The sequence below is a fragment of the Drosophila takahashii genome, chromosome 2R (assembly GCF_030179915.1).
Source record: "Drosophila takahashii strain IR98-3 E-12201 chromosome 2R, DtakHiC1v2, whole genome shotgun sequence".
NCBI lineage: Eukaryota > Metazoa > Arthropoda > Insecta > Diptera > Drosophilidae > Drosophila > Drosophila takahashii.
Genome location: NC_091679.1, coordinates 2,100,018 through 2,127,292, shown reverse-complemented (window position 1 = coordinate 2,127,292; position 27,275 = coordinate 2,100,018). Strand labels below are relative to the sequence as shown.

The 27,275-nt window shown below is 40.9% G+C and overlaps 1 protein-coding gene across 3 annotated transcripts in view; it reads left to right on the top strand.

The window, feature by feature from the left end:
• The window catches only part of LOC138912316 (scavenger receptor class B member 1), a 472,662-nt gene extending 445,590 nt beyond the window's left edge, over window positions 1-27,072 (top strand). For all 3 annotated transcript variants that reach the window (XM_070212707.1, XM_070212704.1, XM_070212706.1), the window contains one exon: window positions 26,680-27,072. In XM_070212707.1, the coding sequence (XP_070068808.1) occupies window positions 26,680-26,727 (48 nt within the window). In that variant the 3' untranslated portion in view covers window positions 26,728-27,072. The remainder of the gene's footprint in view (window positions 1-26,679) is intronic.
• Window positions 27,073-27,275: the final 203 nt, after the last annotated feature.

Genomic DNA, 27,275 nt, shown 5'->3' with positions numbered 1-27,275 from the left:
GGACATGGCTAGATCGACTCGGCTAGTGCCCCTGATCAAGAATATATACATTTTATGGGGTCGCACTGTGGGGCGCCTAGAACAAAAAGCCTGCCAAAATGTTTTTTTTTTTTTAAGATTTTTCAAAATGTTCAAATGCAACTTTAAAAACAATTGAATTCTCTATACAAATCAAAAGGAAAGAGTGATCTGTGATGAATGGTTTTCCCACTACAGATTTATAAAGTGGATTTTTCGAAACATAATTTTAGCCAATAAGAAAAAAAGGTATTTTTACACATCTTTGAAATTTTTCTGAAAGCGCCCAAGGGCCTAAGTTGTATATGTAACGATTGAAATTTTAAGAGCAACCAATTCTTAAATTATTAAAAAAACAATAAAAATTTTAGATACATAATTACGATTTTTTTAAATTTTTTAAAAGCGGTCCAAAAAAATTTGGATTTTTTGGATATTTTTGGACGTAAAGTAGTGTTACACCCTAGGTCCCCGTTTAATTTTTTTTTTTTTAATTTTAGATATTTAACTACATTTTCTGAAAAAATTTGCCTGCCCTTTTGTGCCTCTTCTGAGAACACCGCAGTTTAAGTTAGCAAGAAATGTTCATAATTTGAAAAATCGTCAGCCCTGGTTATCCGCGCTCCCTAACACCATGAAGATATTTTACTTATGTGAAGGTATTGATGAAGATATTGATAAATTAATAAACAAATTTGGATTTAAAATTTTAAATTATGTTATTTTACTAAAAATACAGATATAAAATAAATTCCGGTTTCTACCAGTTTTTTTTGAAAATATGCTATATTTCCAAGATTGATTCTATGACATCTATAAGATATCATTGACCAATTAAAAAAAAAAGGTAAGCATAGAGCTAAAATGATAAATAATGCCTTAATCCCAATTTATATGAACCAATATTGAAATAGAACCGAGACATTCCTCTTTGTAATAAGCGTTTATATGGCAGCTATAAGTTATAGTTGACCGATTTGAATAATTTTTTTTCAAAAATCAAGTTAAATTAAAAAAAAATATTGGGAAACTTAGAACCCTATAACTAATTTATTTATAATTTTTTTCTTAAAAAAACAATTTTTTTTTTCTTAAAAATTTTCTACAACAAAAAAATTTTACTAAAAAAATTCACCTTATGATGTTTTTTTACATATTTAATTGCCTTTAAGAATGCTCCATCAAAAGATATTTGCTATAGGGCTCCGCTGATTTAAGGCAGACTTTTGGCTTTTTCGCCCCACTGTGGGTCGGAAACGCTTCCTTCTAGCTGTTACATACTTTTTTACTCTACGAGTAACGGATATAAAAAAATATAATCTATTAGTAATTCAATATTTAGTGTTGGAAAACTATTCACAATCACGAAAGACGAAGACAAAGGAACAGCACAACAAGTAAAAAGCGGCAAAAAATTTGTTTTTCGGCCAGTTCTGCCCTTGAAAAATTTCTGCAGTCAATTTTAACACACATGTTACCTGAAACCCAGACGAAAAAATTGGCATTCCAACAAATTGTGGAATTTTGTGGGATCATCACTAAAACCTTAGCTAAACATAAAAAAGACGTTCACAAAATAGACACAAAACATATATTATTTCAAATTGATGTAACGAGAAAAATTTAACAAGTACGATTATTATACACATCTCGATTTATAGATAATACCTTCAACTTCAAAATCCATATCACAGAATATTAATTTGGACACGATATATGAGAAATACACGGTTTCAAAGTTTAATGTTGCTGCGAAAAATTAGTGATGCGCGCAGTTTTGCTTTGCAACCTAACACGTGCTCACGACTTTAGGTCGATTTTTAGAAAGTACCGATATTTTTCCAGAAAAGTCTGGTATGCCACGAAAAAGCTTGGGCATTTTAGAGAAAAGTTGCATACCCTTTGCCCATTTTAGGTTCCGTCGCTTTTTTGAATTTTGGCCTATGGGCGCCACCACTGTGCGTTGGACTGCCGCGTGGACCTCGTGCGGCCACTCCTCCAGCTGTACCTCCGTCCATCGCTGCCGGCCTGCTGGCCACGACGCCTGCCGTTGCAGTGGTGGCGGCCGTTGCACCGGCCGTTCGGGCATCGACTGCTGCCGCTGCAACGTCGGTCGTTGCTGGTCCGGATCCGGCCACTTTCACTCACCCTGCTCCAAGTTCTCCACGGTGGCGTCGGCGGCAGCCCCTCCGTGCATGGACGGTGGAGGGGGTGTCGGAGGTGGCCGTTGTTCCCCAGCCTGTTGCTCTGCGTCCACTGGCGGTTCAACGTCTATCGCTGCTGTTGTCGTCGTTTTCCGAAGCCGTGGATCCCGCGGCTCCTCGGCCTCCTCTGCCGGTGTGGCCGTCGTGGCTGCTGGTGGCAGCTCGTCCCTCGTGGCTCCTTGTTGGGGATCCGGCGTGCCCGTCGGAAATCGGTCCATCCACTGGACCAGGAACGCCTTCCTGTGGCACCACCAGTCCCCCACCGGCGTCGATGTCTGTCACTGCAGGTACACCGGCTCCTGCCAGTGGCCTCGGGCTCCGTGCTGCTGCCCATCGTCCGCACACTCCTCGTCGTCCGACGAGATGACGATCACCTCCTCTTCTGACTCCGACAACGGGTGCCCCAACGGGTGGCCGCCACGTAGTTGGCCCGTCATCTCCACCGCCGGTCGCCTCGCCGTCCTCGCCGCCAGTCGCGTCGCCGTCTCCGCTGCTTGCGTCGCCATCTCCTGCGTCGTCCTCATCCGCCCACGGTCCCTTGGCCCACCCCGTGGGGCACGCCACCGGTCCTGGACTGCCTCGAGGGTCGCAGACTTTTGGACAGCCCGCATCCCAGTCTGAAAACCCGCTGCCGCTGTCGCCGCTATCCCGCCCCACCCACGGACTATTCGGGTACGCCCACCATCGACCTGGTGCCCTTCTGCGGACTCGGACGTCCCTCCTGGGGTATAGGAACGGGAGCCGCGTTCCTACACGTGGTCCTCGACCACGTGCTGCTCGCTGCCGTCTCTCGTTGGTCGTCGCTGCTTGTCCTTCCATTCTCGATGCCTGTTCAAATTCAAGTGAGTGAGTCGGAAGCTCAGCGACAGCCTTGAAGCTGTTGGTCGCCTCCTTCGTATGATCCCGTTACAAGTAAGTTCGGCTTTTGTCTCTTATCTTCTAACTTTGCGTACTTATCTTTGTTCTGCTCCTCCGCTGGTTCGCTGCGGTATCCTGCCTGCTCGTCTGCGTTCCACGCTTTCATTTCGTTGATGTGGGCTCTTTTTTTCCGCTTGTTTACTTTCTCTTGTATCTCACAGATAACAGGGGATATGAACCCGGTAAATTCTGAACGGACCCCCATATCGTGGTGCTAGTTTTGCCGCGAATCCCTCCACCGCTTTGGACAACTGGTGCTCCTTGATCAGGACCCAGTCTCCCACGTTAGGCTTCCATAGTCTTCTTCTCAAGTTATAATGTCTTGCTTGCTCCTGTGCGGCTTGCTCCATGTTTCTTCTTGTCAGTGTGTATATCTCCTTTAGTTTTGTCGCATTTTCCGTTGGCGTTTCCACCTCTTGTCCTGTGCCCCAAGCGTTTTCATCGAACAATGCTTTGGGTAGCCTAGGTTCTCGTCCCTGGATAATGAATGCTGGCGAGTACCCCGTGGACCCGGATGTGCTAGAGTTAATCGCAAGCATAACCTCCGGTAAGCACTCGTCCCATCTACGTTGGTCCTTTCCCGTATATTGAGCGATCATGGTTTTCGCTGTGCGATTCACTCTTTCCGTTGGGTTTTCCTGTGGCGTATATGGTGCAGTTAGCTGGTGTTGCACCCCTAATTCCTCCAGAAATTTCTTGAATCCCTTGCTTGTAAATTGTGTACCGTGTGAGGAGTTGAATAACTCCCCACAAATAAATGCAGCAATAATTGCGGATGGTCGGCCGCTTACCAGTTACGGCGAATTAGCGTAGTAGCGGCGCGGCAAAGAGAGAATGGAGAAAAACTCACTAATAGAGAGTTTGGAGATCAAGCAGCGGAGAGAGAGAGTTTGGAGACCGAGAAGTGTAGAGTGAGAGTTTGGAAACTTCGAGGTCGAGAAAGAGAACTCTGACAAGAGAGGTTGGAGAGTAATGGCGGAGAGTGAGAGAGTGGAGACTTCGCGGGCAGAGCCAGAGTACCGTGTGTGCAAAAGGAAATAACGGAACTGCACCGGACTTTGGACTCTGCCGTGGACTTTGGACCAGGAGCAACAGAGCGGCACACAGGCGTGCCACATGCAACAACAGAATCAGCGGGACGGCAGCAGCATGCAGAAGAACAATTTAAGGCCGTGCGTGCAGGACAAGTGGGTCAAACAGGGACCACGGACCCGGAGTGGAGAGATGCCGCGCAAGAGGGACATAACGGTACCCGGAGGCCCTATATAAAGCCGCCGGGCGCTGGCAGCAGGATCAGTCGATCACGAAGAGTCAATCTATCAAGATCAGTCCAGATAATCCACGTGAACAAGTCAGCCAGTACAGTGAACAGTCAGAGCAACAAAAAGTCAAGTCGCCGGAAGCAACGCCGTGGGAACCTACAAGGATCAAGATCGCTACGTCGAGACGTTCGGGATTGGATCATCGGGAATCTCCGGATTGAGACACAGGTAGCTGAGGTCCAGAGGGCGTCACACGGCTAGGTCAAGGCGATCCGTTTTCATTCCTGTCTCAACGAAATCCTCGCATCTAGCCTGGAGCGTCGAACAGAACTTGAGTGGTGAAAGCCTGCGACAAGAAATCGTGAGCTTGGTCTCGAGTGCAGCACTCCAGAAGAGCCCTGCGGTTTGAGTCGTGTAGTCCCGGAGCGGCGTGTGTCTGAACCCCGAGTGAAACGAGCCAGACGGGAGATCGGTCGATCGTTTGCGGTCTCGAGTGGAGAGCTCCAGGAGATCCCTACGGTGGAGTCGTGTAGTCCCGGATCGGCGTACGACCAAGACCCCGAATACCAGAAGCCACGCTGCGTCAAGCCGAGCAGCCACACACCACGACAGATCGAGCTACGAGGAAACGTCAAGGACGATAAGCCAAAGGGTGAAGCTAGGGCGGAACGTTCGTTTGGACTAGGCGTAGAAGCGAAGTGAAGCGCTCGGCAGTATCCCTGCGTAACTTGGACTGCCAGCGCGATCTGAGTGGAATACTAGTGGGACCATCCGGGACAGAGCAAGGGACAGGCGGTGGTGCATCGAGAGGAGACACTCCTGGAGATCGCGGCCTCTATTCACCCTAGTCTGAGAACGGTAACGCTTCCCTAAACCCGTGCAGCTGAACTCCTGACGAGTTTAAGGCGCTACGAGTAGTGGTCGATTCTACACAGCTGAGACGAGCAGCGCCAAGCATCTTCAGGGAGCCTCGAGGATCTTCAGGGAGCTGCAGAGATCGTCGAGGGAGCTACAGAACCGGAGCACTCCGTCAACGAGGAGAGCACCAAGTCATCAAGGCGACCAGGAGCCGTCGGCGGCCACGAGCGGCCATATCAAGATCACTGCACTGTTACACCCGTAATAAACCCACTAAGAACCCGCAAATTCTGTGCTTTCTCACTGATCTACTGGGCGGTCACGTTTTATATAAATTTGGTGGGACGAAAACACAACTACACTGAGCTAGCCGCACGAATCTCGTAGCGAGCAGACATAAATAATCAGTTCGTTAAAACCGTTATCCGTTATCATTATTTTTGGTACCCCGAACCTGGCTAGTATCCTTTCTCTAATTGCCTTCTGTACCGCTGCTGTTGTTGCCGCTCGTAGAGCTATTAACTCTGTCCACTTTAAGAATCTGTCCATCATAACTAGTAGCATCGTGTTGCCATGGATTGATCTTGGGAGTGGCCCGACAAAGTCTGCACAGACCGTTGCCCAGGGTTTCTCTGGGACTTGAGAGAGCATCTTGCCCGCGACCAAGGCGACCAGGAGCCGTCGGCGGCCACGAGCGGCCATATCAAGATCACTGCACTGTTACACCCGTAATAAACCCACTAAGAACCCGCAAATTCTGTGCTTTCTCACTGATCTACTGGGCGGTCACGTTTTATATAAATTTGGTGGGACGAAAACACAACTACACTGAGCTAGCCGCACGAATCTCGTAGCGAGCAGACATAAATAATCAGTTCGTTAAAACCGTTATCCGTTATCATTATTTTTGGTACCCCGAACCTGGCTAGTATCCTTTCTCTAATTGCCTTCTGTACCGCTGCTGTTGTTGCCGCTCGTAGAGCTATTAACTCTGTCCACTTTAAGAATCTGTCCATCATAACTAGTAGCATCGTGTTGCCATGGATTGATCTTGGGAGTGGCCCGACAAAGTCTGCACAGACCGTTGCCCAGGGTTTCTCTGGGACTTGAGAGAGCATCTTGCCCGATGTTTTTAGGTGGCTCTGCTTATATTTCTGACGGGTTTCCCATTTTGAGACATAGTTTCGCACGTCCCTTTGTAGTCCCGGCCAGAAATATCTCGCGGAAATTCGGGCTATCGTTCTCCGTGCTCCGGTGTGGCCCGCTGTCACTGCGTCATGGTTTTCCTGTAGCACCCTGCCCCTCAATGCCGTCGGCACGCACAAGCAATTACATCTTCTCTTCCAGCTAGCTGGGGAATATGTCGGTAAATGTGTTCCGCATCTTCTAAGTAATCCGGATATTTTGTCAGGTTCTTGTGTATCCGTTCCCTAAGAGATCGTATCCAAGGGCATGTCCTCTCTTCCATCCTGCTTGGTCCCCTTCACCAGTAAACATGCTTCTTCCTGTACCGGTTGGCGTGAGAGGGCGTCTGCTACTATGTTCAACTGTCCCTTCCTGTATACGATGTCAAAGTCGTATCTTGCAACTCTGCCTGTCGGGCTCTCGATCGAGTTTAGCCATTTGAGTGCCATGTGGTCCGTTATGACCGTGAACTTGTATCCTTCTATGTACGGCCTCATTTTCCTGATTGCCCATACGATGGCTAAGCACTCCTTCTCTGTGGCGGAGTAGTTCTTTTCTGCTGCGTTCAATGTCCTGCTTGCATATGATATGACCCGTTCCCCTTCCTCGGCCGATTGTGTAAGGATCGCTCCTAGTCCCACATCGCTCGCATTTGTTTGAAGTACGAACTTTCGGGTATAGTCTGGGCATTCTAGTACTGGATCGGATATCAAATAAAAACACCTCTAAACGAGGAAAAAAACTAGTGACGATTGCACCTTTAACGTACAAAAGTTCTGATATCAACTTTTGTGACGAAAAATGATTTTAGATGCGACTAAATAAGTACGCTACCTAAAATTTATTCATTCTGCACGCTACAACAGAAAACTTTCGTGTAGATATTAAATATTTGCTAAAGCGGGCCGAACGAGTAAATTTTAGGTAGCGTACTTATTTAGTCGCATCTAAAATCATTTTTCGTCATTAAAGTTGATATCAGAACTTTTGTACGTTGAAGGTGCGATCGTCACTAGTTTTTTACCTCGTTTAGAGGTGTTTTTATTTGATTATTAATAAAAGCTAACTTGTGTTGTCTTTATTATGAAATGAGTTCTTTAGTTTCTAGTGTTTTTACCAGCTGTTGTATTCGTCTTTTTATGTTTACTTAAAGTTTAACCTGTGTTCCCCCAAGATTCCCCGATTCATTTTTTATTCAGTGTAATTGTTAATACCTTAAGGTATAAAAAAAGTTAAAGCTAGGTGCACATATTTGCAGATGTGTCCATAATCAACAATCTACTAACAGGCTCTATTTTTTTCTTTAAGGTCAAATCAGCTGTTCATTGTGTTTTTTTTTCGTGTTTCGTGTTTTTATTAGGTTCAAATTGTAATTTTCGTTTTCTTTTGTTATTATTGGATTTTTGGTTATTATTATTGGGTTTTTTTAATTTTCAAGTAATTTACAGGGAACACTAGTTTACAGCCGAAATGCTCCCCAGCAATTGATCGCAAATTCTGTTAGTGTTGGACCCCTAGATCACGAAAATACCACTAATTTGTATACCCTTGCAGAGGGTATTATGATTTCAGTCAGAAGTTTGCAACGCAGTGAAGGAGACGTTTCCGACCCCATAAAGAATATATATTCTTGATCAGCATCACTAGACGTCCGTCTGTCCGTCTGTCCGTCCGTTTCTACGCAAACTAGTCTCTCAGTTTTCAAGCTATCGGGATAAAACTTTCCCAAAAGTCTTCTTTCTATTGCAGGTAGTATATAAGTCGGAACGAGCCGGATCGGACAACTATATCATATAGCTCTCATAGGAACAATCGGGAAAAAAGATGTAAAAAAATTATATCTTGGGTGTTTTTGAACCTATAACATCCTACTTTTGGAAATGTCATTTTTTATCTAATTCTGAATTTCGAATAAAATTTTTTCAAAATCGGACGACTATATCATATAGCTGCCATAGGAACGATCGGAAAATTAATGGGAATATAATAGGAAATAAATTATTGCTTCGTTGGTTTTTATTGTATTCTCTTCTACTCTAGGATATAACTCTTTTCAAATATTTTCGAATTTCGATTTTAATTTTATCAAAATCGAACTACTATATCATATAGCTGCCATTGAAACGAACGCATAATTAATGAGAAATAATAGGAAAATTAACATAGGATAATAGGAATTATCTGCAAGGGTATAGAAGCTTCGGCTGGCCGAAGCTAGCTTCCTTTCTTGTTTTTTTCGATGTCACAGTTTTTTTTTTAAAGATTTTTTAAAGTTCAAAATGTTAAATTTTTTGATTTTTTTTATATGTCGGCAGATGTTCACCCGATTGGGCCAGTTTTCGTTTTATTTTAAAAATAATAGATCAGAGCTTAACTTTGTCATACAGATCAATATGATTGGATAAGTAATGGCAGCGCAGAAGCTTGACAATGTGTTTTTTGGTCGACAGTAAGTCGGCTGTATATATCGTAAAAACTCGAAATAAATCCGTTGAAAATAATCGGTACAAACTTAAAGTTTACATTCTACCGAATAAAACAAGCCGGATATGGCACAAATCCATGGAAAACTGGATTTATGGTGAATTTTTAAAGTTCGGATTTTTTCACTTTTTTCGGTTGACAGAGTCCAAATTTAAGATTTATCATAGTGAGGTATTGGAATACCGCACAAGAATAAAGACCGGAAACAGTACCCAAATACGGGGAACGGTACCTAAATACAGGGAACAATACCGAAATAGGAAGGACGGTACCTCTGGATGGGGAACCGCTTGATTGTTCCAGCCCGAGGGAAAGGCCGTTAGAAGACGCTGGGAAAAACGAGAAACAAGTGGGATGGCGAAGTACGAGGAATGGTGAAGGAGCGAAGAACCGAGCAGCGTCGAGAGTCAGCAAGATTTGTTACCTTATAAGGGCATGAAAGGGGGCCCAAGCGCGGCGGACCCAAGTTTGTGACCTTATTTGGTCATGGAAAGGCCAATGGCGATTGCTACCCTTTATTCGGGATCAGCGGCGCTACCATTGGTGGAGAATCACGTGATGGAAAGTTACCTGGCAGAAGATTGCGGCGGGCCGGGTATGTAAGGAGGGCCTCGGCGGCTGGAGGGTCTCTTGGAGCGCAAGCACGAGTCAAAGTACGGTTGGTGAAGTGAAGTGGAAACCCTCAGGACAAGGAGTTCTGAGACCCAGCGAAGGTAAGCAGATCAAGTGCGGTACGGCGTAGTCGAGGAAGCGCTTACGGAGTAGGCGAAATAACACCGGAGGCGATTACTTTAACGGAGGCCGGCAAATCCTGTCCGTAGGACCCCTACCAGATTCCGTCCGGCAATCGAAGGCCTCACCCCAAGCCGAGTCTTTGGACCGGCGAGCCACGGGATCGGACAGCGACCCAGCTGTGCGCGCTAGCCGCTCAGTCGAGCAGGTTTCTTTTCCCGCCGACGAGGCCGGCGAGTGTACCAGCCAGCGTGGGCACTGACGACCGAGCTGGTCAAAGGTAGCCCAATCGGAGCTTAGGACGACGTCCTAGCGGACCGGTCGGAGCGTGTACCCGGGCAGAGGCGACACTGGAGTGGAAATCTGGTGGAAGAGCGGAGTGACGGACACCCGAGGAGCGAAACGTTTTGTGGCTAGCAGAAATAAGCAGAAATAAAGACATTGTCGTGAATTGGATATTCCTGTGTTCTTATTCGGGGTACTGCCACGTGTATAAATTCGTGGACCGAATCCAATCCAATCCCCTGAGCTAGCTCAGCCAACTCGGGGCGATCAGAGATCGTTACACTGGCGCCCAACGTGGATAGTACACCCGAATAGTTCCAATAACAAGAGAAACCAATAATGTTAACCCGCAAAAATGGCTCCAGGATGGGTCTGGGGACTAAGAAAGGAAGATCTCCAAAAATACGGAGAAGAATTCACAGTCAAGCTAACTGGACTCGTGGGCGAGATGAGGAAACAGTTCGGCGAGTGGGTGGAAACACACAGTAAAGATCCGGAACACATAGAACGATTAAACGAACTAGCAAAACTGCACCAGCGAACATCCCCAGGAAAAAACGCAGAACCAAAAGGTGAGACAGCAGCTACAGACTCCATAATAACACATGTTCCACCCAAACCAAACTATCGGCTGCCCGAAACTCCCAGAGATTGCTCAAAGGTAGCAAAACAATTAAGGGAGTGGGGATTCAAATTCGACGGAACAGGAAAGGCCCTCGAGTTCCTAGAACAGGTAGAATGGTCGGCGGACACTTATGGACTGGACAAAGACCTAATCCCTCGAGCAATGCCAGAACTTTTGTCAGGGATGGCATTAAAATGGTATGTATCAAATAATGAACACTGGGATCGATGGAAGGAGCCTCGCGAAACGAATCGGCACGGTGGCACAAAGGAAAGGCATAAAACGGCAGCGTTTAGTAAACTCTCAGGAACGTCCCACATAGCTCAAACTCATATAAAAATGACCGATCCATGACCGATAAAACAGAGGTATTTTCCCAAAAACCCAAAAATGCAGTCGGAAATTAATAAATTAGTGGACGAGCTCATAGAGAAAGGCTGCATCGAACCGTCAAAAAGCCCACACAGCGCCCCGATAGTAATGGTGAAAAAGAAGACGGGAAGATGGCGTCTATGCGTAGACTTTAGGCAGCTGAATAGCAGATCAGAAAAAGACGCCTACCCACTACCAAGAATGAATCACATTCTCGAGCAGCTACGAGAGGCGACATATATAAGCAGCCTTGACTTAAAAGACGGCTACTGGCAGATTCCGATGGAGACAGAAAGTAGACCACTAACTGCATTCACGGTACCTGGAAGGGAGCTGTTTCAATGGAGGGTAATGCCTTTTGGGTTACATTCGGCGCCGGCAACGTTCCAACGAGCATTGGATCAAGTTATAGGACCAGAAATGATGCCACACGCGTTTGCATACCTGGACGATATAATTGTAATAGGGGAACATTGGAGGAGCATATGGCAAACTTGAAAGAAGTTTTCCGGCGACTACGACGGGCTAACTTGAAGATAAACCCAGAGAAGTTAGATTTTTTTAAGAAAGACTTGAAGTATTTAGGGCACAGGGTAACCGATCAGGGCATTCGGACGGACCCCGATAAAGTAGCAGCGATCGCCGAATTAAAACCACCAGCGAACACGAAAGAACTGAGACAGTATCTGGGGGTGGCCTCATGGTACAGACGGTTCGTTCCAGAATTCGCAACAACAGTACACGCTCTAACGACCCTACTAAAGAAAGGAGCAAAGTGGGAATGGTCCAAAGAACACCAGAAGGCATTTGAAACGGTCAAAGAAAAACTAATATCCGATGACGAAGCGCACCAGGAGAGTGTGCGAAGGCGACTACTATTATATAGCCGCAAAATTGAAAATCTGCTGTGATAGTCCGATCGTAATGAGTAATACACCAATCGAAAGGTATTGCAAAAACTTAAAGGATTGCATACCAAGACTTTAAGAAAATCAATTGGCTTGGAAGAGAGAGCAGTGAAAGTGAAAAAGTGCAAATTTCGATATTTGGAGCTGTTGGGGCCGGTGGGGATAAATGCCCCCTTGTTTGTTTTTGTGTTCCTATTGAAAATACCCGTCGAATGAGGGGTCATATGATAAAATCCGACGCTCCGTTCAAAAGTTATAGCCAAAATAAGATTTTCTACGTCTTCCCAAAATGAAAATTTAATTCTGTTTGTCAATTTATCAGTTTGTCCAAAACATGTTTTTTAAGTTTTGAAATTTTGATATGACGTTCATCACATCGATATAAAAAACTTTTGTTCTACCACTTTTGAAAAACTCGCTAGTTTAGCGGGAAAACAGCTATAAATAGCTAAAATGATTTTAGATAAGTACGCTACCTAAAATTTTTTCATTCGGCACGCTACAACAGAAAACTTTCGTATAGATAATAAATATTTGCTAAAGCGGGCCGAACGAGTAAATTTTAGGTAGCGTACTTATTTAGTCGCATCTAAAATCATTTTTCGTCATTAAAGTTGATATCAGAACTTTTGTACGTTGAAGGTGCAATCGTCACTAGTTTTTTACCTCGTTTAGAGGTGTTTTTATTTGATATCAGAAGTTTTTGTTTGTTTACTTTTGCTCTCATAGGTGCTAATATAAACATTTAAATTTAAATTGGTCATAAATCATAATTTTTAAACCATTGTATTTTAACGAATTTAGTTGAAAAGGCGTTGAAGTATTTCAAAATACCTTTTAAACGAGGTATAGCACATGTCTGTACCTTTAGAAGTGTAGAACTTACAAACTAACGAAATGTAGCTATTTTTAGCTTTTCCCGCTAAAGTAGCGGCTTTTTCCAAAAGTCGTAGAACAAAAGATTCCTATATGGAACTCTTAAGTGCAAATTTACCGATTCCATGACCCTAAAATACAGTTCGAGTACCATTACACAAAATTAAATACTCAGGGAGCGTTAGTTGTTCGAGCTGGCAAAAGTGGCTATTTTCGTATAAAAATAACTTTTTACAGTAATGTGTTATATACCAAAATTTAAGGAATCTCAAGGGCTATACAGTTTAAAGTTTTCAAGCAAATCGTTAGAGCCGTTTTTGAGAGAAATAAAAAAAAGGCAAAAAAAAAAGTTTTAAAAAATTGTCTTTTGTTCATATCTTTGTAACTATTACATTTACACAAATTCCTAGTAGAAGGCATTTATAGCATTTAAAAATACCTTTCAAACGAGATGCAGCACAAGTCTGTAGCTTTAGTAGTATAGAAGTTACGAATTTTATCTATTTATAGCTGTTTTCCCGCTAAACTAGCGAATTTTTCAAAAGTGGTAGAACAAAAGTTTTTTATATCGATGTGATGAACGTCATATCAAATTTTCAAAACTGGACAAACTGACAAACAGAATTAAATTTTCATTTTGGGAAGACGTAGAAAATCTTATTTTGGCTATAACTTTTGAACGGAGCGTCGGATTTTATCATTCGACGGGTATTTTCAATAGGAACACAAAAAAAACATTGCGAGGGGACATTTATCCCCACCGGCCCCAACAGCTCCAAATTTCGAAATTTGCACTTTTTCACTTTCACTGCTCTCTCTTCCAAGCCAATTGATTTTCTTAAAGTCTTGGTATGCAATCCTTTAAGTTTTTGCAATACCTTTCGATTGGTCATTACGATCGGACTATCACAGCAGATTTTCAATTTTGCGGCTATATAATAGTAGTCGCCTTCGCACACTCTCCTGGTGCGCTTCGTCATCGGATATTAGTTTTTCTTTGACCGTTTCAAATGCCTTCTGGTGTTCTTTGGACCATTCCCACTTTGCTCCTTTCTTTAGTAGGGTCGTTAGAGCGTGTACTGTTGTTGCGAATTCTGGAACGAACCGTCTGTACCATGAGGCCACCCCCAGATACTGTCTCAGTTCTTTCGTGTTCGCTGGTGGTTTTAATTCGGCGATCGCTGCTACTTTATCGGGGTCTGTCCGAATGCCCTCATCGGTTACCCTGTGCCCTAAATACTTCAAGTCTTTCCTAAAAAACTAACTTCTCTGGGTTTATCTTCAAGTTAGCCCGTCGTAGTCGCCGGAAAACTTCTTTCAAGTTTGCCATATGCTCCTCCAATGTTCCCCTATTACGATTATATCGTCCAGGTATGCAAACGCGTGTGGCATCATTTCTGGTCCTATAACTTGATCCAATGCTCGTTGGAACGTTGCCGGCGCCGAATGTAACACAAAAGGCATTACCCTCCATTGAAACAGCTCCCTTCCAGGTACCGTGAATGCAGTTAGTGGTCTACTTTCTGTCTCCATCGGAATCTGCCAGTAGCCGTCTTTTAAGTCAAGGCTGCTTATATATGTCGCCTCTCGTAGCTGCTCGAGAATGTGGTTTTTCCGATCTGCTATTCAGCTGCCTAAAGTCTACTCATAGACGCCATCTTCCCGTCTTCTTTTTCACCATTACTATCGGGGCGCTGTGTGGGCTTTTTGACGGTTCGATGCAGCCTTTCTCTATGAGCTCGTCCACTAATTTATTAATTTCCGACTGCATTTTTGGGTTTTTGGGAAAATACCTGTTTTATCGGTCTTGGATCGGTCATTTTTATATGATGTTGAGCTATGTGGGACGTTCCTGAGAGTTTACTAAACGCTTCCAGTTCCTCCTTCAGGAACTGTTTTTTTGCTGGATCGTCTGTTGGCGAACTTTCCTGTAAGACTGCCATTCCTCCCTCATTCCTCGACCGTGGTACTATTTTTACTCCCAGGCCTGCACATTCAAACCTCAGTCCCATTGTACTCAGAAAATCCCATCCCAACACCAAATCGTCGATTATTCCTGGTAGGATTAGCAGTCTTATCTCGTTTGTTCTTATATACCTGTATTTTTCCCGTCTGCCAGACGTACTTGCCGTTTTATGCCTTTCCTTTGTGTCACCGTGCCGATTCGTTTCGCGAGGCTCTCGCTTATAAAACTCCCAGTTGCTCCCGTATCCACCGTAGCTGACAGGTGGGTGCCCTCGTCCTTCAAGCTTCCGATCAGTTTTGAGGGTGTTCTTGCTCCGACCGCCGCTGTTCTCTCAATGGACGGCGCCGGAATGCGTTTCCCCTCGTTTTGCAGCAACGCCGATTTTTCCGCACTGCCAACAGTACTCTAGCCAAGCGTTTTGGCATTCACGGGCAAAGTGTCCGTCTTGACCACAGCGTCTGCAAGCCATCATCGAGTTGTTTACGAATCCGTTACGCCCCCTCGGTGCCGGTTGTGGACCTTGAAGCCGCCAGCACTCTTCTGGTGTTGGCTGGTATTGTACCTCCGCTGCCATAAATCTCGGGCGAGTCCTTGCTTCCTGTCGTAGTTTTTCCCTGTCCCTTTCGAGTTCTCAGCTAATTTCATTAGCTGTAATAGGCTATCGCATTGGTATGGCCTAACATATGCCCTAAAATCCGGAAGGCCTTTCACTAATATGGTTTTGAGCTGATCCTCTGTTGAATAACGTAGGGGTCGCATTAATGTCTGCAAACTCCTTTAAATCGTTCGCCCACTCTCTGCCTTCTTCGATTTACCTCCTCCCTGAGTTTTTGAAAATAGTCCCTCGGAAGGAAATAAACTTGGAAGCTGTCTATAAACTCCTTCCATCGATCCCAGTGTTCATTATTAGATACATACCATTTTAATGCCATCCCTGACAAAAGTTCTGGCATTGCTCGAGGGATTAGGTCTTTGTCCAGTCCATAAGTGTCCGCCGACCATTCTACCTGTTCTAGGAACTCGAGGGCCTTTCCTGTTCCGTCGAATTTGAATCCCCACTCCCTTACTTGTTTTGCTACCTTTGAGCAATCTCTGGGAGTTTCGGGCAGCCGATAGTTTGGTTTGGGTGGAACATGTGTTATTATGGAGTCTGTAGCTGCTGTCTCACCTTTTGGCTCTGCGTTTTTTCTGGGGATGTTCGCTGGTGCAGTTTTGCTAGTTCGTTTAATCGTTCTATGTGTTCCGGATCTTTACTGTGTGTTTCCACCCACTCGCCGAACTGTTTCCTCATCTTGCCCACGAGTCCAGTTAGCTTGACTGTGAATTCTTCTCCGTATTTTTTGAGATCTTCCTTTCTTAGTCCCCAGACCCATCCTGGAGCCATTTTTGCGGGTTAACATTATTGGTTTCTCTTGTTATTGGAACTATTCGGGTGTACTATCCATGTTGGGCGCCAGTGTAACGATCTCTGATCGCCCCGAGTTGGCTGAGCTAGCTCAGGGGATTGGATTGGATTCGGTCCACGAATTTATACACGTGGCAGTACCCCGAATAAGAACACAGGAATATCCAATTCACGACAATGTCTTTATTTCTGCTTATTTCTGCTAGCCACAAAACGTTTCGCTCCTCGGGTGTCCGTCACTCCGCTCTTCCACCAGATTTCCACTTCAGTGTCGCCTCTGCCCGGGTACACGTTCCGACCGGTCCGCTAGGACGTCGTCCTAAGCTCCGATTGGGCTACCTTTGACCAGCTCGGCCTCGTCGGCGGGAAAAGAAACCTGCTCGACTGAGCGGCTAGCGCGCACAGTTGGGTCGCTGTCCGATCCCGTGGCTCGCCGGTCCAAAGACTCGGCTTGGGGTGAGGCCTTCGATTGCCGGACGGAATCTGGTAGGGGTCCTACGGACAGGATTTGCCGGCCTCCGTTAAAGTAATCGCCTCCGGTGTTATTTCGCCTACTCCGTAAGCGCTTCCTCGACTACGCCGTACCGCACTTGATTTGCTTGCCTTCGCTGGGTCTCAGAACTCCTTGTCCTGAGGGTTTCCACTTCACTTCACCAACCGTACACTGACTCGTGCTTGCGCTCCAAGAAACCCTCCAGCCGCCGAGGCCCTCCTTACATACCCGGCCCGCCGCAATCTTCTGGCAGGTAACTTTCCATCACGTAATTCTCCACCAATGGTAGCGCCGCTGATCCCGAATAACGGGTAGCAATCGCCTTTGGCCTTTCCATGACCAAATAAGGTCACAAACTTGGGTCCGCCGCGCTTGGGCCCCCTTGCATGCCCTTATAAGGTAACAAATCTTGCTGACTCTCGACGCTGCTCGGTTCCTCGCTCCTTCACCATTCCTCGTACTTCGCCATCCCACTTGTCTCTCATTTTTCCCAGCGTCTTCTAACGGCCTTTCCCTCGGGCTGGAACAATCAAGCGGTTCCCCATCCAGAGGTACCGTCCTTCCTATTTCGGTATTGTTCCCTGTATTTAGGTACCGTTCCCCGTATTTGGGTACTGTTCCCGGTCTTTATTCTTGTGCGGTATTCCAATACCTCACACTATGATAAATCTTAAATTTGGACTCTGTCAACCGAAAAAAGTGAAAAAATCCGAACTTTAAAAATTCACCATAAATCCAGTTTTCCATGGATTTGTGCCATATCCGGCTTGTTTTATTCGGTAGAATGTAAACTTTAAGTTTGTACCGATTATTTTCAACGGATTTATTTCGAGTTTTTACGATATATACAGCCGACTTACTGTCGACCAAAAAACACATTGTCAAGCTTCTGCGCTGCCATTACTTATCCAATTATATTGAACTGTATGACAAAGTTAAGCTCTGATCTATTGATTTTAAAATAAAACGAAAACTGGCCCAATCGGGTAGACATCTGCCGAGATATAAAACAAAATCAAAAAATTTAACATTCTGAACTTTAAAAAATCTTTTAAAAAAAACTGTGACATCGAAATAAACAAGAAAGGAAGCTAGCTTCGACCAGCCGAAGCTTATATACCCTTGCACATAATTCCTATTATCCGATATTAATTTTCCTATTATTTCTCATTAATTATGCGTTCGTTTCAATGGCAGCTATATGATATAGTAGTTCGATTTTGATAAAATTAAAATCGAAATTCGAAAATATTTGAAAAGAGTTATATCCTAGAGTAGAAGAGAATACAACAAAAACCAACGAAACCAACGATCGTTCCTATGGCAACTATATGATATAGTCGTCCGATTTTGAAAAAATTGTATTCGAAATTCAGAATTAGATAAAAAATGACATTTCCAAAAGTAGGATGTTATAGGTTCAAAAACACCCAAGATATAATTTTTTTACATCTTTTTTCCCGATTGTTCCTATGAGAGCTATATGATATAGTTGTCCGATCCGGCTCGTTCCGACATATACACCACCTGCAATAGAAAAAAGACTTTTGGGAAAGTTTTATCCCGATAGCTTGAAAACTGAGAGACTAGTTTGCGTAGAAACGGACGGACAGACGGACAGACGGACGGACAGACGGACATGGCTAGATCAACTCGTCTAGTGATGCTGATCAAGAATATATATTCTTTATGGGGTCGGAAACGTCTCCTTCACTGCGTTGCAAACTTCTGACTGAAATCATAATACCCTCTGCAAGGGTATACAAATTAGTGGTATTTTCGTGATCTAGGGGTCCAACACTAACAGAATTTGCGATCAATTGCTGGGGAGCATTTCGGCTGTAAACTAGTGTTCCCTGTAAATTACTTGAAAATTAAAAAAACCCAATAATAATAACCAAAAATCCAATAATAACAAAAGAAAACGAAAATTACAATTTGAACCTAATAAAAACACGAAACACGAAAAAAAACACAATGAACAGCTGATTTGACCTTAAAGAAAAAAATAGAGCCTGTTAGTAGATTGTTGATTATGGACACATCTGCAAATATGTGCAGCTAGCTTTAACTTTTTTTATACCTTAAGGTATTAACAATTACACTGAATAAAAAATGAATCGGGGAATCTTGGGGGAACACAGGTTAAACTTTAAGTAAACATAAAAAGACGAATACAACAGCTGGTAAAAACACTAGAAACTAAAGAACTCATTTCATAATAAAGACAACACAAGTTAGCTTTTATTAATAATCAAATAAAAACACCTCTAAACGAGGTAAAAAACTAGTGACGATCGCACCTTCAACGTACAAAAGTTCTGATATCAACTTTAATGACGAAAAATGATTTTAGATGCGACTAAATAAGTACGCTACCTAAAATTTACTCGTTCGGCCCGCTTTAGCAAATATTTAATATCTACACAAAAGTTTTCTGTTGTAGCGTGCCGAATGAATAAATTTTAGGTAGCGTACTTATTTAGTCGCATCTAAAATCATTTTTCGTCCCAAAAGTTGATATCAGAACTTTTGTACGTTGAAGGTGCAATCGTCACTAGTTTTTTACCTTGTTTAAATGTGTTTTTATTTGATATCAGAAGTTTTGGTTTGTTTACTTTTGCTCTCATAGGTGCTAATATAAACATTTAAATTTAAATTGATCATAAATCATAATTTTTAAACTATTGTATTTTAACGAATTCAGTTAAAAAGGCGTTGAAGTATTTCAAAATACCTTTTAAACGAGGTATAGGACATGTCTGTACCTTTAGAAGTGTAGAACTTACAAGCTAACGAAATGTAGCTATTTTTAGCTTTTTCCCGCTAAAGTAGCGGCTTTTTCCAAAAGTCGTAGAACAAAAGATTCCTATATGGAACTCTTAAGTGCAAATTTACTGATTCCATGACCCTAAAATACAGTTCGGATACCCTTAGACAAAATTAAATATTCAGGGAGCGTTAGTTGTTCGAGCTGGCAAAAGTGTCTATTTTCGTATAAAAATAACTTTTAAACGTGACTTTTTACAGTAATGTGTTATATACCAAAATTTAAGGAATCTTAAGGGCTATACAGTTTAAGGTTTTAAAGAAAACCGTTAGAGCCGTTTTTGAGAAAAATAAAAAAAAGCTAAAAAAAAAGTTTTTAAAAATTGTCTTTTGTTCATATTTTTTTAATTATTACATTTACACAAATTGCATATAGAAGGCGTTTATAGCATTTAAAAATACCTTTCAAACGGAATGCAGCACAAGTCTGTAGCTTTAGTAGTATATAAGTTACGGATTTCCGAATTTTAGCTATTTATAGCTGTTTTCCCGCTAAACTAGCGAGTTTTTCCAAAAGTGGTAGAACAAAAGTTTTTCATATCGATGTGATGAACGTCATATCAAATTTTCAAAACTTAAAAAACATGTTTTGGACAAACTGACAAACAGAATTAAATTTTCATTTTGGGAAGACGTAGAAAATCTTATTTTGGCTATAACTTTTGAACGGAGCGTCGGATTTTATCATATGACCCCTCATTCGACGGGTATTTTTAATAGGAACACCGGCCCCAACAGCTCCAAATTTCGAAATTTGCACTTTTTCACTTTCACTGCTCTCTCTCCCAAGCCAATTGATTTTCTTAAAGTCTTGGTATGCAATCCTTTAAGTTTTTGCAATACCTTTCGATTGGTGTATTACTCATTACGATCGGACTATCACAGCAGATTTTCAATTTTGCGGCTATATAATAGTAGTCGCCTTCACACACTCTCCTGGTGCGCTTCGTCACTACATGGACTGCCGTCCATAGTGATGAAACTTAAAAATAACACCATTAAGGTCAAAAACCATATCACAGAATATTAATTTGGACACGTAATTTAAGAAATACACGCTTTTAAAGTTTTAAAGTTAGTGATGCGCGCAGTTTTGCTTTGCAACTAAACACGTGCTCACGACTTTAGATCTATTTTTAGAAAGTACCGAAAGTTTTCCAGAAAAATCTAATATGCCACGAAAAAGCTTGAGCATTTTAAAGAAAATTGGCATACCCTTTGCCAATTTTGGGTAAAATGGGGGCAACCACTTTGCTGCGGTCAAAATAGTAGCAGTGTTGCCGTCCTGTGTTTTTAAAAGTTTGTTGTATGTCAGAGCGAGCCGGTTCAGACCAGTATATCTAAAGGCCCCCTTAAGAATAATCAAACAAATATAAGAAAATTTATTATAAGTTTGTAGGAAGTAGGCGTTATGATTTTTGACAACTTAAAAACAACATTTTAAATAGTCACGCAGAATCTGGAATCCATGGAACTGCACCGATCGAGTGAGCAATAAACTATAGGTATTTAATTTATATTCAAGGGTATATAAGCTTCGGCTGGCCGAGGCTAGCTTCCTTTTTTGTTTCGTATGCTATTTATTGTATTATTCTACAATAAGATGAGTAGAACGTAATTTTACGACAGTTTTGCCGAGTTGAAATACCACTTCGTTTATTTCGAGATGAGCAACCTCTCTTCAATTCAGCTATGATCGGATGGTGGATGTGGATGGTCCTCTGTAGGAACACGAGTTTAACATTTGTCAAGAATCCCAACCGATTTACAGGGATGGACTTTATGGAAAGAGCTTATATCCCGTAGAAAATTACAAAAATAACAAAAAAAAAACAAGAAAGAAAGTTAACTTCGGCCAGCCGAAGTTTATATAACCATGCAGGTATGCCTACATAAAATGTTGTTTTTACATTGCTCACTGGGCCAGCCGATCCGATTTTTGGCCAAAAATACGTTTTTCTTTTTTAAGAAAATTACCAAATTGAGTTGGGATTCCGTTTTATAATACATTAAACTAATTTATGCCAATGTTTCAAAGAATTTTTTGTACCGGATTTTCAAAGTGGAAAATTCATCAAATATTGATGAAAATTACAAAAATCTTGAAGTCAAAGATGCTGATGTAGCTGTTTGACTCTTCACGAAACTTGTAGATGTAATTACTTTCAACAAATAAAAACAAGAAAGGAAGCTTATATACCCTTGCAGATCGTTCCTATTAATTAACAAATCGCAAAAATGTTCAATTTTCTAATATTTCTCATTAATTTTCCGATCGTTCCTATGGCAGCTATATGATATAGTCGTCCGATTTTGATTAAATTAAAATTGAAATTCGGAAATATTTAAAAAGAGTCATATCCTAGAGTAGAAGATAATACAATAAAAACCAAAGAAGCTAGAATTTATTTCCTATTACTTTTCCATTAATTTTCCGATCGTTCCTATGGCAGCTATACGATATAGTAGTCCGATTTTTTAAATAATTAATTCGAAATTCAGAAATATTTAAAAAATAACATCCCCAAAAGTAGAAGGTAATATTTCAAAAAACACCGAAGCTAGAATTTTTAAAAGTTCTTTTTCCGATTGTTCCTATGGGAGCTATAAGATATAGTTGTCCGATCCGGTCGGCTCCGACATATACACTACCTGCAATAGAAAGAAGACTTTTGCGAAAGTTTTGTCCCGATAGCTCAAAAACTGAGAGACTAGTTTGCGTAGAAACAGACAGACGGACAGACGGACAGACGGACGGACAGACGGACATGGCTAGATCGACTCGTCTTGTGATGCTGATCAAGAATATATATACTTTATGGGGTCGGTAACGTCTCCTTCACTGCGTTGCAAACTTCTGAGTGAAATCATAATACCCTCTGCAAGGGTATAAATATAATATAGGACGTATGTCTTACTTCTTTCCTAAAATAAATGTATTTGTTGATTCTTACGGCTTTTTTTAGCAAATGAGTACTTTGCTTTTCAAGTGCCTTTGAGTGCCAACCCCAAATTAGTTCATTCCTTAAAAAAAAAATTCGTTGATCAATTTACTAAAAGCGTAGCCCACCAACTCGATGCGGTTTTGCCTTAGTTTTCGGTAATTTAAGTTTTTATTGAAGGCTTAACTCGATGTCGAGCTATTTTGCAGTTTTGCAGTTTTTAACGGTTCATAAATCTTAAACAACATAATATTTTTTAGTGATGTTAATTTTTTTTAAGTTTGTTTTATCTCCTACTTTATCGTGAATGAAAATGGATTGAGTGCGCCTTCTAGTTATTTTTTTTTTATATAAATAATAAACCGAAAAGTACGTAAAATTTTCCGACTTTGGTCTGGATTATCTATATTATATAAAATTCCAAGAAATTTTACTTTTAGTTCGTTAAAAAGTTCAATCTTTTAAGAAAAAAATGCAAAAAACTGCATCCTTCTAACTGTCCTAGAAAAAAAATTACAGATTTTTGGCCAAAAAATTAACTTTCTGGCCCAGTGTGCATTGTCAAAAATCAAAACGACTACTTTCTACAAAGTTACAATGGTTTTTCTATTATTTTTTTTTACTATAAGATATAGTGCTTCATAAGATATAGTGCTCCGATCGGGCTCGTTCTGACATTTGTACTACCTGCAATAGAAAGAAGACTTTTGGAAAAGTTTCATCGCTATAGCTTTAAAACTGAGGGACTAGTTTGCATAGAAACGGACAGACGGACATGGCTAGATGGACTCGGCTATTTTCGTATAAAAATAACTTTTAACCGTGACTTTTTACAGTAATGTGTTAGATACCAAAATTTAAGGAATCTCAAGGGCTATACAGTTTAAAGTTTTCAAGAAAATCGTTAGAGCCGTTTTTGAGAAAAATAAAAAAAAGCTTAAAAAAAAGTTTTAAAGAATTGTCTTCTGTTCTTATCTTTTTAACTATTACATTTACACAAATTCCTAATAGAAGGCATTTATAGCATTTAAAAATACCTTTCAAACGAGATGCAGCAAAAGTCTGTAGCTTTAGTAGTATAGAAGTTAATTTAAGCTTTTTATAGCTGTTTTCCCGCTAAACTAGCGAGTTTTTCCAAAAGTGGTAGAACAAAAGTTTTTTATATCGATGTGATGAACGTCATATCAAATTTTCAAAACTTAAAAAACATGTTTTGGACAAACTGACAAACAGAATTAAATTTTCATTTTGGGAAGACGTAGAAAATCTTATTTTGGCTATAACTTTTGAACGGAGCGTCGGATTTTATCATATGACCCCTCATTCGACGGGTATTTTTAATAGGAACACCGGCCCCAACAGCTCCAAATTTCGAAATTTGCACTTTTTCACTTTCACTGCTCTCTCTCCCAAGCCAATTGATTTTCTTAAAGTCTTGGTATGCAATCCTTTAAGTTTTTGCAATACCTTTCGATTGGTGTATTACTCATTACGATCGGACTATCACAGCAGATTTTCAATTTTGCGGCTATATAATAGTAGTCGCCTTCACACACTCTCCTGGTGCGCTTCGTCACTACATGGACTGCCGTCCATAGTGATGAAACTTAAAAATAACACCATTAAGGTCAAAAACCATATCACAGAGTATTAATTTGGACACGTAATTTAAGAAATACACGCTTTTAAAGTTTTAAAGTTAGTGATGCGCGCAGTTTTGCTTTGCAACTAAACACGTGCTCACGAGTTTAGATCTATTTTTAGAAAGTACCGAAAGTTTTCCAGAAAAATCTAATATGCCACGAAAAAGCTTGAGCATTTTAAAGAAAATTGGCATACCCTTTGCCAATTTTGGGTAAAATGGGGGCAACCACTTTGCTGCGGTCAAAATAGTAGCAGTGTTGCCGCCCTGTGTTTTTAAAAGTTTGTTGTATGTCAGAGCGAGCTGGTTCAGACCAGTATATCTAAAGGCTCCCTTAAGAATAATCAAACAAATATAAGAAAATTTATTATAAGTTTGTAGGAAGTAGGCGTTATGATTTTTGACAACTTAAAAACAACATTTTAAATAGTCACGCAGAATCTGGAATCCATGGAACTGCACCGATCGAGTGAGCAATAAACTATAGGTATTTAATTTATATTCAAGGGTATATAAGCTTCTGCTGGCCGAGGCTAGCTTCCTTTTTTGTTTCGTATGCTATTTATTGTATTATTCTACAATAAGATGATAGAACGTAATTTTACGACAGTTTTGCCGAGTTGAAATACCACTTCGTTTATTTCGAGATGAGCAACCTCTCTTCAATTCAGCTATGATCGGATGGTGGATGTGGATGGTCCTCTGTAGGAACACGAGTTTAACATTTGTCAAGAATCCCAACCGATTTACAGGGATGGACTTTATGGGAAGAGCTTATATCCCGTAGAAAATTACAAAAATAACAAAAAAAAAACAAGAAAGAAAGTTAACTTCGGCCAGCCGAAGTTTATATAACCATGCAGGTATGCCTACATAAAATGTTTTTTTTACATTGCACACTGGGCTAGCCGATCCGATTTTTGGCCAAAAATACGTTTTTCTTTTTTAAGAAAATGACCAAATTGAGTTGGGATTCCGTTTTATAATACATTAAACTAATTTATGCCAATGTTTCAAAGAATTTTTTGTACCGGATTTTCAAAGTGGAAAATTCATCAAATATTGATGAAAATTACAAAAAATCTTGAAGACAAAGATGCTGATGTAGCTGTTTGACTCTTCACGAAACTTGTAGATGTAATTACTTTTAACAAATAAAAAATATAATATAGGACGTATGTCTTACTTCTTTCCTAAAATAAATGTATTTGTTGATTCTTACGGCTTTTTTTTTAGCAAATGAGTACTTTGCTTTTCAAGTGCCTTTGAGTGCCAACCCCAAATTAGTTCATTCCTTAAAAAAAAATTCATTGATCAATTTACTAATAGCGTAGCCCACCAACTCGATGCGGTTTTGCCTTAGTTTTCGGTAATTTAAGTTTTTATTGAAGGCTTAACTCGAAGTCGAGCTATTTTGAAGAGCCCAAAAGTATGCCGTACTTTTTTTCTTCAGGTTTTAGTGAACATTTTGCGCGCAAAAATTTTATTTTAGTGTGACTAACATCTAAAATCTACTTTTTATGTACACTAATCGATTATGGTATTTTCGAAATCTATATCTATCTATTTAATCAGGAATATGCAAATAAAAATGTAGCATACTTTTGTGATGACTTCAGAATATGTCAAATTAACATTAAACAAATCAAAAAACAATATTTTTAAAATTTTTTTTTACATAATTTGATTATATAAAACTTGAGAGGTAACAAGAAAACAAAATACAATTTTTTTTAAATCGATTGTTTGACAAACGTTGATGTGGGAGCCTCCGAAAGTTGCAGTTTTTAACGGTTCATAAATCTGAAACAACATAATATTTTTTAGTGATGTTAATTTTTTTTAAGTTTGTTTTATCTCCTACTTTATCGTGAATGAAAATGGATTGAGTGCGCCTTCTAGTTATTTTTTTTTAAATTATAAACCGAAAAGTACGTAAAATTTTCCAACTTTGGTCTGGATTATCTATAACATATAAAATTCCAAGAAATTTTACTTTTAGTTCGTTAAAAAGTTCAATCTTTTAAGAAAAAATGCAAAAAACTGCATCCTTCTAACTGTCCTAGGAAAAAAATTACAGATTTTTGGCCAAAAAATTAACTCTCTGGCCCAGTGTGCATTGTCAAAAATCAAAACGACTACTTTCTACAAAGTTACAATGGTTTTTCTATTATTTTTTTTACTATAAGATATAGTGCTCCATAAGATATAGTGCTCCGATCGGGCTCGTTCCGACATTTGTACTACCTGCAATAGAAAGAAGACTTTTGGGAAAGTTATATCGCTATAGCTTTAAAACTGAGGGACTAGTTTGCATAGAAACGGACAGACGGACATGGCTAGATGGACTCGGCTATTGATGCTGATCAATAATATATATACTTTATGTGGTCGGAAACGTCTCCTTCACTGCGTTGCAAACATCTGACTGAAATTATAATACCCTCTGCAAGGGTATACAAAGGAAAAAAATCGCAGCAAAATACATTTTGAGTGATTGGTTTTCCAGAGAATGGCTCATATATAACATTATTTTTGAAATATAAAAGATATTTAAATATTTATTTATATGTTTGTTATTTGTCATTAATTTTTCGCATACTGTGGAAAATACATTTCTTTTTTGAATAGATTGAAAATTATTTAAATTTTTAAATTATTATACTGTCTTTTAGGTTACATCTATCTATGGTATCATCGAGCTGATCATCTCTACTCTATAGATCCATAGTCCCACGTGATCGATGAGACACAAAGACAACAAGGGATGGATACCCCACACTGATTCTGGTTTATGTAGAGAGGAAACCATTAACAACGTGAGAGGGAGGCATATAAATTTGGTTATTGGTAATTCAAGTTAAGTGTAAGCATCGTAGTTTGGGAGTATTGGTAATATCGCTGATTCGGTTCTATAAATTACTTTTTTAGTATACATATATTAGTAGGAAGCCAACTAGCTGTTTAAAAACTGTGATAGCTTGAGAACACAATTACCATTTGTTGTGTAACCCCTGTAAATAGTGCGCATTATACTTATTTTTAAATAAAATGTAACTGAGCCTTGACATTGCTTTTTTATGGATAAGGAAAGAGATCACTATAGTATCAGATTCCCGTTACTCAGCAGACAGACAGACAGACAGATAAACAGACAGACAGAATATTGGATGATGACCGAATGGTACAATGCTGCCGCTGCAGCTCATGGTATCCTTTTGCGTGCGTCGGCGCCAACAACGCTGGCACCGGCGCACAGTGGTCGGGCTTG